The 14,661-nt window shown below is 34.4% G+C and overlaps 2 protein-coding genes across 2 annotated transcripts; one reads left to right on the plus strand and one right to left on the minus strand.

Moving 5' to 3' along the window:
• Nucleotides 1–714: 714 nt before the first annotated feature.
• On the plus strand, nucleotides 715–9,110 carry LOC123694871 (probable peroxisomal acyl-coenzyme A oxidase 1). Its single transcript, XM_045640475.1, has 13 exons — nucleotides 715–1,157; nucleotides 1,495–1,654; nucleotides 2,345–2,513; nucleotides 3,470–3,593; nucleotides 4,058–4,302; nucleotides 4,394–4,554; nucleotides 5,173–5,335; nucleotides 5,424–5,614; nucleotides 6,240–6,386; nucleotides 6,578–6,686; nucleotides 8,242–8,394; nucleotides 8,546–8,662; nucleotides 8,820–9,110. The coding sequence occupies exons 1-13, from the start codon at nucleotides 1,034–1,036 to the stop codon at nucleotides 8,961–8,963; spliced, it is 2,007 nt and encodes a 668-aa protein (XP_045496431.1). The 5' UTR covers nucleotides 715–1,033; the 3' UTR covers nucleotides 8,964–9,110.
• Nucleotides 9,111–11,008: 1,898 nt separating this feature from the next.
• On the minus strand, nucleotides 11,009–12,725 carry LOC123696133 (retinol dehydrogenase 11-like). The gene has a single exon (XM_045642171.1). It carries the CDS (start codon nucleotides 12,663–12,665, stop codon nucleotides 11,688–11,690), a length of 978 nt encoding a protein of 325 aa, XP_045498127.1. The 5' UTR covers nucleotides 12,666–12,725; the 3' UTR covers nucleotides 11,009–11,687.
• Nucleotides 12,726–14,661: the final 1,936 nt, after the last annotated feature.

Below are 14,661 nucleotides of genomic sequence, written 5' to 3' on the forward strand. Positions count from 1 at the left end.
AATCAAACAAACAAACAAACAAAGTTTTCCTCTTTATAATATTAGTGTGGATAAAGTATGGTTTTCAAACACAGGTTTATATTTAAACCATATATGTAAATCTTATCATTAAAATCTCAGTTCAAAAGTATTTACAGTACTGATCATTCTTCAATATGATGACAATTACAAAAAAAAAAAACAATCAAAAGCAGGGATTATCTTTATTTCTGACATTTTAGATACATCGGAACTCTTCTTCATTTTCACTTTCCCTACTGCCATCACCTGTGTAAATCATTTCATCGATTAATTCAATTCACCTTTAAAAACAAAACCAAGAAGGGTACGTAATAGCAGCTCTATATAATTCCACACAGAGAGAACACGTGCAGTCACCACCAATATTTAAAGACAACTGACGTATTTTTGAGTTTTTTGACTGACAGGCTACCGTCACCTACCGCCCGATTTGTTTTTGATTGTGTATGACCATGAATTGACTTCTATTTCTTTTGAACAAGGTGTAAAATGCAAGTTCGTTGTTTAGGGCTCTACTATTCAATGATTCGAGTGTCTTCGGAAATACGACAATTAGCGAAGATTTGCATGCGCATTATTAATTTTGGATTACTGTACCGATATTTAAATATTGAGTATCGTTTCAAATCTTGCAGTGCCACATGGAGTAATAAATAATAATACAGAGTATAAGATTACAATTTGTACATAATTATCTGTATATGATATAAATAATTAAAACCACTTTTTTCTTATTATTTAGCTTCTGAAACAGTCATTGCAATAGGTAACACTTGTCGTGTGCTACAATATAAATAAGGAAAAAGAAAAAAGGAGTCTTATTAACATTTTCCCACTGTTCTTAGGTCAACTAGTCTTCATTGCAGTTTTAATTATGTGTATGCTTTTAAATTTATTATAATTAAATTAACACTAGGATCATTAACTGTAATTTGCATTTGCGTTGTTTGTGTGTTTTGAGTTTAGTTGTTTCCTAAAATTTAATAAGTATAGTTGTGTGGTACCGATTAAAATGGCGGCCAGTAAAATAAATCCAGATTTGCAAAGAGAGCGGGATAATTGCACGTTCAGTGTTAAAGAATTGACCAATTTATTAGATGGTGGTCCTCAAAAAACAGAGGAAAGAAAACAGCGAGGTATATAATAGCACAGACTAATAATAATATACTACGTATACAAATAATAGTTTAAATTGTGCAATTAATTGTTTAGATATGTAAATATTTTGGACAGTTTTTAGACCCTATCAAGTTCCCAGTATATTTTTAAACCTAAATATAAATAAGTGTTGTTCCCAAAAAAAAATCCTTAATATATTTTAAAGGGAGACGTCTAGTTTATATCCTAAATTTCCGCTCTGAAACTTGTTTACATAAATCTTACATAAATTATGAGTCAATTAAATGTATTATTCAAAAGTTCAAAAATTCGATTCATCGAAAAAAAAAATTCTTTTTTCACATTCGTACATAGAGGAAATGGTATTCCAAGAAGGCATCCATAATGAATCTGTGCCGGCGATGTATTTAAGCTATAAGGAGAAATATGAAATAGCTTTAAAAAAATCTTGTGCTATATTGAAACTGGTCAAGAAATTACAAGAGAAAGGAAAGGCCGGAATGGATAGTTATCTGTAAGTTTTTAACTATACCTTTGTACCCTTATAATAATAAATAATTTTAAAAGATTCTAAGAATGGACCGCAACCGCACATCGCGTCACAAACTTAAGTATGCATAATATGGTGATCTACAACAGTGCGATTCTCCCGGAATTTTTTGCCAAGAACAACATCGTTATGGAATGAATTACCATCTGAGGTGTTTCCAAGCGTCTTTGACAAGGAAACCTTAAAAAAAGGGCATATTTCTTAAAGGCCGGCAACACATTCGCGGTACCCCTGACAACGCGAATGCTTATGGTATGGGCGGCGGGCATCACAGATCACTTTCCATCAGGTGACCCGCCTGCTCGCTTGCCCGCTTAAAATTAAAAAAAAGACCGCTAACTACCTTTGTAATCGAATATCATCTATTCTTTTAATTATTTTTTATAATATTACTTATCTACAACTTCAATTTAGTGCAAAATATTAGACAAAAATATATACTTCTGAAAAGGCTTATTTTTTTGAAATGAAACTTCTTAAGGCGCGATGAGAGTAAAATTCAATGATCGCAATCGTCATGGCAATACCGTCACGTCATGAAGGAAGGCAACGATATTGGTATCTATCTTTGAATCTTGCCAAATAAGTTTTACTTCTGACACGTGTGCTTGGCACGCACGTTCTTTTTTTTATTTTATACATTTCGTATTGCAGAGCCCTTCTAGGAAGTTCTTTAACTACTGCTATTGTAGACGATGGCAATCCTTTAGCCCTGCACTATATCATGTTCATACCAACCCTCATGGGGCAAGGGACAGTGGAACAGCAAGCCTACTGGATTAGTAGAGCTCTTAATTTGAATGTTATCGGTACTTATGCCCAGGTATGTTACTTTAAAATCTTACATAAAATTTAAACGCTTAATTTTGTCTGGGATAGGTGCGAAAATGATTCAGCATTCAGTTTAGTATCTATTTTATTTAAGCACTAGCTTCCGCCCGCGACTCCGTCCGCGCGGATGTTCGTCTTCGCGTGGATGGTTTATTTCTCCATTTTGAGTAACTCTGAATTTTGAGTCCATTTTGAGTAACATCTTATAAAAAAAAGAATCCATTGCGGGTAACGGGTAACGCAACGTGTGTTCGCGGTTCTACAGAACAACGACTCTGGATAAAACTGAAAAATAAAGATTTATTTTTTTCCACGTATTTTTCCAGGATAAAAAGTATCCTATTTTATGCCCAGGATAATAAGGTACCAAGTTTCATCGAAATCGAACCGTTAGTTTTCACGTGATGTCAGCATATACAGACAGACAGACAGACAGACAAAAACATTTTTAATCACATATTTGAGTTTGGTATCGATCCAGTAACACCCCCTCCCCCTGCTATTTATTTTTTCAATATTTTCAATGTACAGAATTGACCCTTCTACAGATTTATTATATGCATAGATTCCAATGTTCATTTATGAATTTAGTTTTATCAGAATTTTTTGTATCAGACTATCAGACCTTAGTCATTGTAAACAGTTCATGAGAAAATGTCTAGCGACGCGTTTTTATAATTCATGATTTAAATTTACATTTTGAACTGTTTTGAACGAATAAGATAAGGATCGATTGTGGTTCACTTACTTCTTCGTTTTCTTTAGGTACTAAACGTACCTATCTGTTATGTTAAAAGACCGAAATCGCTCGTTGATCCAAAAAAGTCGAGAAATACGTATTATTGCTGTAATGAAAACGCCTCACAGCGCGTTATGGCGATATTTTTTTGGTTCATTCAGCGACTTTGGTCTTTGAGCATCAGGTACAATTCGATAAATGTAAAACAGACGGAGCTGGGTCATGGCACCTTCATCCGCGGTCTGGAGACGACGGCGACGTACGATCCGCGCACCAAAGAGTTCGTGCTCAACACGCCCACGCTCACCGCCTACAAGTGGTGGCCGGGTGGATGTAAGTTATCAGTCTAATCACCGTTCCAGGTCATAAGTCAAAATCAAATAGACTTTTTAAGAAGGTCTCTCTTAGTTTATCATCTGAGGTTTTTAATTTTAAATGTAATTGAAAAATTGTAATTCCCTGTAGCATAACAAAAATAATGTACCTAACTAGTTAGTTACTTACTGTAAATTGAAATTATTCATTTGAATAAATTCATAATAAATTACATTATTATTTATCAACCAATATAATAATTCACAATGATTTCATTAGTATAAAAGGACATCAGAGTGAGAAATATCTCACAATTAGGTAGTTACATTCAAAAAGAATCCTTTTCACAGATATAAAGCTGGCTGATAAAACTATCGCTATTTTGCGAAAATATCGGCATCTCTTAACATAGCATTAATACAATGTGTTTTTATGAAAAATGATCACACATAGAACATTTAATCTGAAAAAAAAAATTACAGTGGGTCATACCGCCAATTACTGTATTGTAATGGCCCAGCTGTACACCCAGGGCAAATGTCACGGCATTCACCCGTTCATAGTCCAATTACGTGACGAAGAGACACACATGCCACTGCCTGGCATTAAAGTTGGAGATATAGGTGCCAAGCTAGGCATGAACACCACGAATAATGGCTTCCTGGGACTCGACAACGTGAGGATACCCAGGGAACATATGCTGATGAAAAATTCCAGGGTTCAGAAGGTAAATTCTGTGCAAGCTATTTGTACACAATTCTTATATTAAAAAGGCGAAATTTTCTGACAAACTGTTGAATTAATTTTCTTCATTTAAGGATGGAACTTACATAAAGGCACCAAGCTCAAAACTCACATACGGAACCATGATGTTTGTCCGCGTTATGCTGGTTAAGGACCTGAACAACTTCATTGCAAAAGCCGTCACCATAGCAGTTAGATACTCCGCTATCAGAAGACAGTCGCAGCGGATTCCTGAGTAAATGTTGATTGATGCAATATGTATAATCTTTTTGCTATTGTTGTTTCGATATTTTTAAAAGGGAAGTAGAGTAACCACAACTCTGCCGTCAGCAAGATTGGTGATGGTTGCTTTTCTTAAAGTAATGACTCGTTAGTCGTTTACCTAATGATTTATAATAACATTTAAAATTTAAATGCATTCATACTACATCTATACTATCTATACTTCTATACTAATATTAGAGGAAAGGTTTGTAATTATGTACATAAGATGTATGTATGTATGTAGGTTATCACGCATAAACTACTGGACCGATTTCAAAAATTCTTTCACCATTAGGAAGCTGCATCTTCACTGAACAACATAGGCTATATTGCATTTTCAAAAAAAATAGAGATCCTTACCAAAAATGCAATAATTTAAACCCAAGGTTTAAAAAATTCCTTAATAAAAATTCTGTCATCGCGTGCGCTGCGGAATCTATTCCTTGAAGTACGAGGATGGTCCATATGAAAAAAAAACGTAAACATGTAGGTACCACGGGCGAAACCGGGGCGGACCGCTAGTTTTATATATACATACATACACAATACATCTCAACTGTAAACAAATCATATTTTTATATTAATTTAGCGAGCCGGAATCCCAAATCTTGGACTACATGACGCAACAGCACAAACTATTAGTTGGGATAGCGTCGGTGCATGCGTTCAAGCTCACCGCCGATTGGATGTGGAATATTTACAACAATGTTACCGCTCAGCTTGAGTCGGGGGACCTCGAGAGATTGCCTGAGGTTTGTAAGATTTTTTTATGTATTTACATTGCATATTTTTATGATTCTACGTGGATTCATATTTAACTAATCTGTATTTTGGTTGCAGCTACATGCACTATCATGCTGCTTGAAGGCAGTAATAACTGCTGATGCCGCAGAGTGTGTGGAACGGTGTCGGCTCGCGTGCGGCGGGCACGGTTACATGCTGTCGTCAAATTTGCCGCTCACTTATGGTTTGGTGACCGCAGCATGCACATATGAGGGAGAAAATACTGTACTTCTATTACAAACTGCTAGGTATTTATAGGAATTACCAAAAAATCTAAAAAATCTATTAATACTACGATATATTTATAGATTTACATAGCGTGTAGCATCATAGTAGTTCTATAGCATCATATAGGAGAGAACATTAAAGATTATGTACCTAACTCTACCTAGATGAGTTCATTCAAGTTGTTCACTAGTAATTTATAAATAACTAGCGGTCCGCCCCGGCTTCACCCGTGGTACATATTTCGCAATAAAAAGTAGCCTATGTCCTTTCTCGGGTATCAAAATATCCCCATACCAAATTTCATGCTTATTGGTTCAGTAGTTTAGGCGTGATTGAGTAACAGACAGACAGAGTTACTTTCGCATATTTTATAATATTAGTATGGATGTTGAAAAGTATCTGGTTTCCTAATGACTACGGTGCTAGTGACTGCAGCATAGTACATAAATTATATGAAATGCGAACACCAGAAATCAGGATACTTTTGCAGACTACACGTTCAGGCATTACTGGCGATATTATAATCTTTTCAGCAAGTAAATGAGTTATCTGTATAAAAGCATGTCAAGTTCTGTACTTTGCAGGAAATATCACTATTATATTCTGTTTATTTTGCATTTTTTTCGTAATGATGAAAAATTATAGGTACTTAGTGAAGGCGTGGCACCAAGGAGCAACGGGTGGTATTTTGCCCCCCACGGTGGCGTATATAGCACGTGCAGCTGACCACCGCTCGCTTTGGGATAACACCATCCAGGGCATTGTGGACGGGTTCCATACTGTCGCTGCCAAGTGAGTTTATCTATTGGTTGTAGCAACCTCAAAATAAAAAGCACAAGCATATCTTTGTTATGAATTCAAATATTTTTTTACACATTTCAAAAATCATACGGAACTTAGCTCGTTAAAGTAGTAAAAATTATAAAAAAATAAATTTCAATTGTAATGTAAGTGAAGGTTACCCATTTTTTGTATTATTTCAGAAAAATTGCATTGTGCGTTGCACAAATAAAAAAGCTACAAACAAAACAGGAAATGTCGTATGAAGACGCTTGGAACATGACTTCAATTCAGTTAACGTCAGCGTCTGAGGTAATTATGTATAAAATTTAAGTAAATAATTAGTTGGTTTGGTTGGTTAACCATGAACATGAACCAACCATAAAATTGTACATATCTAACGAAAAATATGAAATAAGATGATATTAATTTCGATTTTATCTAATCAACGTGTCATTTAAATGGTAATTTGTTATCCGGCAAATCCAAGGTATTATTCTTTATTAGGTTATTTCGTTAGTTCCTTTTACTGTTGAGCGTACATAATAATATATTGTATGTGTCGAAAAATTCAAATCATACTTTTTTCTACTAATATAATGACATGGTTTTTTCTTTACAATAATTGGCTGTAAATGTTGACTTTAGGTAAGCTATGTTTTATGATTAATAAACTAGGCAGTTAATTTAACTATAATAGCTCAAAATCATGTCAGATTTTGAGCTATTATAGCTAAATTAACTGCCTAGTTCCTATACGTAGTGAAAAAATCATGTATCATCAGTATACACTATTTCCATAGATATAAATAACAAATAGTAACGGTCCTAAGACGTAACCTTGCAGGACTCCGTATTTTATTTCAGCGTAATGAGATAAAAAAATTTAAAATATATTTAGTTATTTGATATCCATTGCAAAGGCGAAAGTTAAATATTTCACATGCTTTTTGGCTGCAATAGAATGCATGGCTGACGGTATCGGATGCTTTTTTCAGATCGAGAAATATTCCTAAGACGAAGTTCGTTTTTGTGAATATTATTTTATGTTTTGATATGATAATAGATTTACGATGGATAAATCGTAACTGATATTGTATTTAACCTAGCATAAAATCCAAGCAGCTGATACTAATCTATACATATAATAAATCTGTAGAAGGGTCAATTCTGTACATTGAAAATATTGAAAAAATAAATACCAGGGGGTGTTACTGGATCGATACCAAACCCAAATATGTGATTAAAAAAATTTTTGTCTGTCTGTCTGTCTGTCTGTCTGTCTGTCTGTATGTGAAGGCATCACGTGAAAACTAACGGTTCGATTTCGATGAAACTTGGTATAATTATACCTTATTATCCTGGGCGTAAAATAGGATACTTTTTATCCTGGAAAAATACGGAGAAAAAAATTAATCTTAATTTTTCAGTTTTATCCATAGACGTTGTTCTGTAGAACCGCGAACACACGTTGCGTATTATTATAGGCCTAGCCTTGGCCTAGCCGTATTTGGGTCCAATAGATATTTATAAGATGTCATTGTCAGAGTTACTCAAAATGGAGAAATAAACCATCCACGCGAAGACCGACATCCGCGCGGACGGAGTCGCGGGCAGAAGCTAGTATATAATATTTGTCTGAACTTTTAAGCTATTGCATAGCTTCTATCGCTGGCCTTGAGCGCGGCTACCGAATCGAGAAATTCCATAACGAAAAAACCTCACGCTCCCCACTCCGACGGGCGGAGGTGTGGCTTGAAAGCATAGCATGCATTAGCTTTACCGCGGCAGTCCCCGAGTGCCACACGTCGTTTTTTTTTCTATGATTTAGGTATTTCAGTTTTCCATTATCTATGTTATATCACAGGCACATTGCCGTGCTTTAATCCTGGCCACCTACTACAAAGAGACGGAGCAGCTGGCCAAGAGCGTGTCGGCAGAGCTACGGCTGGTGCTGCTGCAGCTCGTGGACCTGTACGTGCTATACTGGGCACTGGACAGGATTGGCGACTTGTTGAGGGTGAGTCAACCATATCACGTAAAATAAAATATTTATATTTGTAAGAATAATCACTTCAGTGACTCGAAAGACCTAATAGTAAAATGTTGCTTGTTATTTGAGGTTCTGTTATGATTAATTTTGATGTGCAACATGAGATTGATATTTTCAGTTCACATCGATATCGGAGCGCGACATCGAGCAGCTGCAGGGCTGGTACGAGCTCACGCTCAGCAAGCTGCGCCGTAACGCTGTCGGGCTTGTGGACGCGTTCGATATTAGGGATGAGGTAGATAGATTTTTGTCATGCCGCATAACTAACCCTTTCCAGATTCCGCAAATTTAGTAGAATTTCATAACTTGAAAAATCGATTGAATTAAAAAAATTATAATTATTACAAAATTTAAAAATTTTTTGATTACGAAATTATTCTTTATTTTTTCAGATATTACGTTCAACACTAGGTTCTTATGACGGTAACGCATACGAGCGACTTATGGCAGAAGCTATGAAGTGTCCTCTCAACGCCACTCCAGTTAATGATAGCTTCCACAAGTACCTGAAACCTTTAATGCAAGGAAAATTATGAATAAACAGCAACATCATTTTTTATATTTCCACGCACATGTACACGAAGTAACACACAAATAAAGTGTAAACACACACGCACATAATATTGATGTACTTACACTCAAATCACATACATTTTTTTTAATAAAAGAATTAAAATTGAAAAGGAGGAGCTCTGAGTGGCTGGCATTGTTTTTTTCGGAGAGAAAAATGATATTTATTCAAAATTTAATAAGTATATTATATTTTGTATAGATAATTAGATAGGTTGTATTTATTTATCTATACTTACATATAATAAATCTGTAGAAGGGTCAATTCTGTACATTGAAAATATTGAAAAAATAAATAGCAGGGGGTGTTACTGGATCGATACCAAGCCCAAATATGTGATTAAAACAATTTTTGTCTGTCTGTCTGTCTGTCTGTCTGTATGTGAAGACATCACGTGAAAACTACCGGTTCGATTTCAATGAAACTTGGTATAATTATACCTTATTATCCTGGGCGTAAAATAGGATACTTTTTATCCTGGAAAAATACGTAGAAAAAAAATTAATCTTAATTTTTCAGTTTTATCCATAGACGTTGTTCTGTAGAACCGCGAACACACGATGCGTTATAGGCCTAGCCGTATTTCGGTCCAATAGATATTTTTAAGATGTTATTGTCAGAGTTACTCAAAATGGAGAAATAAACCATCCACGCGATGACCGAGTTCCGCGCGGACGGAGTCGCGGGCGGAAGCTAGTCTGAAATAAATTTTCTCTTTTTCTAATTCTGATTTTTCTTCTCTCCATTTAACGACAACTCTTTATAACGCCATAAAATGCACAGTCCCTTCGGTGTCGTTATATAGAGTTTACACTGTATATACATAAGGGTTTTTAACCGACTTCAAAAAAAGGAGGAGGTTATTATGTTTATATTCTAGAACCCTAAGAAACCCACAAAAAAACGAATTAGCAATTCAAATTATGAATCTGAATCATATTTGGTTGTTATTTTTAGCTATGTAAAAAAGGGCAATAGTCACATACATTTATCATATAAGCTTCTTGCATTTATCAATATAAATATAAAAACTTTTTCCTCATTCATAAAAAACAAAAAATAATAATTTTTGTTATGACATGATTTGATTCCTTTGATCATTGTGATTTCATAAGAGTCGCTGATCATAATAATACTTATATTTATAACTAAGCATTCCGCCAGCAGCTTCTGTGTAAATCCAAGTTACCCTCTATGTGTGTGCCAAATTTCACGAAAATCGCTTCAGCAGTGTTTGCGTAAAGGAGTAACAAACAAACATACAAACTATCGCACTTATAATATTAGTAGGTACTTAGGTAGTTGAATACGTTTTTGCCACATCTACCATCATCCGTACAAAATATGTTTGCTTAACTGGAAACTGATATGAATACCTACTCTATTTTTTGCATAATTATAATTAAACCGATTAAATCGACTCTATTTTCTTTGTATCACTACATAGTACCTATAAAACAAAGTCGCTTTCACTGTCCCTATGTCCCTTTGTATGCTTAAATCTTTAAAAAAAGAAGAAGCCGCGAGCGGTAAGCTATTTATGTATAGGTAACCTTACCATCCTTATCCTTACAAATACTTTTTATAAGCGTACGTCTTTCTTTTTTTAACATTGTCTCTTTTAGTAATAAACGAATAAATCTTAATATTAGCATTTAGATATGACCTCTGAGTTGACCATTGTTAATTGTAAACTGTAAGTACAAATTAAGTTTTTTGCCTTATTTTTTGCTACCTGCAACCTCGATGGATTAGAATTTGTCATACCCACGTCATACTATGTGCTTTTGGAGATAGATATACACAATATAACATATTAAGTATAGATTATTCTATGCCACAGAGCACCTGAGAGCACCCAACGAAAATGACGTTCGGTGCTTTGTGGTTTTATGCAGTAAAGTATTAATTACCACGTGCTTTTGGAAGTTGGGAAGTAGTTACATTTTATAGATTGTCTATAGCAGTAAAGTTATATAATTTCCAACCTATGATTGAAACAAGAATGCATTTGACTTGTAAAACTAGTTTATTATTATTTTAGATGCACATAGAGACAATAAAGTGACAATCTGATAAATTTGCATGAAAATAAGGAAAACTATACTTAAATAAATTGCCGTATTAACGTGATACCTAAGTACTATGATATTTCTATTTTTATCCTGTACAATTTTAAACCAACCTTGTAAGCAATTTTTTGTGTATAATCTAGGTAATTAATTAACATTCTTGACTCTTGATAATTTTGCTTTATTTTTTATCATTAAGAATAATGATTTTATCTCATGATATTATTCTATTGGCACCCGGTGTGTCATAACTACTTAAATCTGTTCGTTAAAAGTAGATCTAATTCGAGTTTACAGGAGTCTGTTACGGATTATACTATAACAAGCATACATGTGACACTAATATATTATATGAGTGATAAGTACTAATGTTTCCGCAAAGAGGCTGCTTATTAACGTTAACTATAACATTTAAATTATTATCATGATTACTTACATAAAAATGACCTACACCATCTTGACACACATCGGGGACCTTGTCTTTATAAAGGTACACGCACATTCACGTTCTGATTGCAAAACCATTAATAAGAATATGCAGAATTAATAACTTAAATATATTTTTATAAAATTACATAGACATTTAATTTATTATGGGTAATACATACAGAAGTCAATTAAGCTTCGATTAGGTCATCTAAATCGTTATCATTTAGTTGTACAAGCTTCATCGATTGATCCCATAATTTCTTAACACTTTTTTCGTTATACGCCATACTATTAGCCTTAATTTGTTTGCAGTTAGCAAAATATTCACCATTTACTGTACCTGCGTCATCCACTCCCAAATATATAGCAGTTTGAGCACCCTCAAATGGAGTCTTAGCGAAAAGAAGAATCAAACCAATTGCAATAAAACCAAGTAATTCGTGCCCGCTTCTGTAAATCCTAGTCGCAGCGAACCCCGGGTCAGCACAATTAACTACTACATGTTTACCAGCCAAACGTCGTGCTAACTCACGTGCAAAAAGAATTAAACACAGCTTACTGTTTGCATAAATTCTAAGCTTCATCCAGTAACCAGCTCTATTATAATTGTCGACATTTGAACTTGCAATTCTATGGGTAATCGAGGACATATTTATTATCCTTGCGGGGTCATTTGCTGTGCCAGTTCGCCTCAGTAATGGGAGGAGAAGAATTGTCAACAGGAAATGTGCATAGTAATTCACCTGCAGTATAAAATTCATGCCGTCCTTTGTCATAAAATCACCGGGAATACCGACGCCGGCGTTGTTCACCAAAATGTCCAATCTAGTCTCTGTATTCAGGATATCTTTAGCGAATTCCCTTACTGTGTTCAGGGATGAAAAGTCCACGTATTTGTATACGACGTTTTGATTTCCCGACTTCTCGATGATTTCTTTCCTGCCATTTAATCCTTCTTCTTCAAAAGGGCAAGCAACGATGACCCTTGCACCTCGTGTTGCGAAGTCCTGTGCTATTATCAAACCGAGTCCGGACGTACCTCCAGTGACAAGGACAGTTTTGCCATCGAGTCTCCTTTTAGATTTACATACAGCGTTGTTAATTTTTTGGTAAACACTTAAAGACATTAAAGCTAAGAGCACGCTTATTAAAATTAACTCGAACATTGTATTGTCGGCGTCGCACAATAATTATACGACCAGTTCCGCGGGCTTAACATCAAGAAATGATACTTCGATTCATATTTTATTTTCTTAAATAAACTGAATCATTTTAACCAGTAAGTACAAACAAATGAATAGTCATATAAATTTATAAAGAATAGAAAAAATTCGATCACGAGGCGAGGCTCGTGATCGAATTTTTTCTATTCTTTATAAATTTATATTTATAAAGCATTTGAATGCCATAAAAACCAAAAAATATAAATTCAAATGAATAGTCATTATAATAATTATATTCGCTGGAGTTTGGTCATTGGTGGTATAATTGTTTGCTCTGCAAATTAGCCAATAAGTACCTAACTATACTTATAATATTTTAAATTTATGTGCTAGAAAAGTTTATGTTATTTTTATAAATTTTATTTTCAGCTTTCTGAACATCTCTATTCATGACATTTTTTTAATAATAATAATTTCAAAAATTCGTAAAATATAAATTAATCATTACGTACCGTTTATCCTAAAAGCCATCGAAAGTTTAAAAAAATATTAATTTCTCTCTTTAAGCTGCTCGTTGCGACTGTGACAACACTGAAAAAATTTAGTTTTTTTTTAGTTTCTATCCTAAAGCTGTGAAAAAACAACAATAAATACCTTGAGCTATTATTACTACGAAGTAATAGTATCTCAATGAATAAATAATATCTTATTCATTGAGATACTCTGAGATGCTCTTTTGAATAATTAAAAAAAAGTTAGTTATATCCAAAATAGCGCTGAAAAAAACAATTTGTTGAGACGCTGGGACGCATGACTTGATTGAGATTTTTTCTAGTGTTACCTAATCCCATTGTCAAAAAAGTACAGTGTAGGACCACCACAATACAGACCACTGTTAGGTAATTTAAGTTTTTCTAGTAGGTTTATAAAATTTTATAAAGTGCGAGCCGGACTCGAGAATATAATTCTGTGCTCGAGACACTCAGGGTTCCGTTAAAATACCTAGGTAAGCTATTTTTTAATGACTCGCAATATTGTGGTAATAATATTTTAAAATACATCTTGTTTTATTCTTTTGATAGTTGCCCTGTCTGTATTTTTATATGCACTTAAAATAAAGGTTGGACTAAAGCAAAGGGGGCGCAGGGCTTAGAAAATTTTTGATGGAGTTGGTGTCATTATAACACCTATTTATTATTGTTTTATCGTAAAGATTACGCTAATATAAGCATGTTTTATAGGAACAACTTTTCTCTAAAATCAAAAATGGCTGAGATATTCGCCCAATATTATTACACGTAGGTATCTAATCAACAGTTACGTTAGGTTAGGTTTAGGTTAGAAGAATTCCAACCAATACCCGAGGCCCCATCATTAAAGCGGCTCGACGGAACACAGTGGGGTTTTAGTCGGTAGGAATCCGACATAACCCACGGCTCCTTCCCCGGGGGCAGTGGGTATCTTTGGAAGATTTCCCCACTATAAAAAAAAAAAAAAGGTTAGCCGTTAGGTTAGGTTAGGTTAGGTTTCTTAAAAAAAAAAAAACTACCCAGAAATAGGAGTTGTTGAGTCGACGTTGGATCAAAAATTTTCTAAGTCCTTACTTTGCGCCCCCTTTGCTTTAGGCGGACCGATTTTTTGTAAGTCAAAAGATACTGTAAAATATTTGGAAAAAAAATGAAATTATGAAGAAAATAGGTTTCAGCAAATGTTTAGTTGATAGGACCCTACCTAATTATATAACACAATAAGTACGCCTTGAATAATATGATAATACTCTAAACAACGAATTTACATAAATTTACAAAAATATAAATAAAGACAAAAATTTTTATTACTACGTATGGAGGAGACACCACGAACAAAATCTGTGCGCCAAGCGCGGCGGCGCAGGGCGCATTTTTTTGCTCTAACTAAGTTTTAAAAATTATTATCTGGTTAGGTACTTACCGATAAAAAGTTATTCCTTTGCACTTAGACCGGGAGATACTGACACAAA

Source organism: Colias croceus, chromosome 1 (genome assembly GCF_905220415.1).
Source record: "Colias croceus chromosome 1, ilColCroc2.1".
Taxonomy (NCBI): domain Eukaryota; kingdom Metazoa; phylum Arthropoda; class Insecta; order Lepidoptera; family Pieridae; genus Colias; species Colias croceus.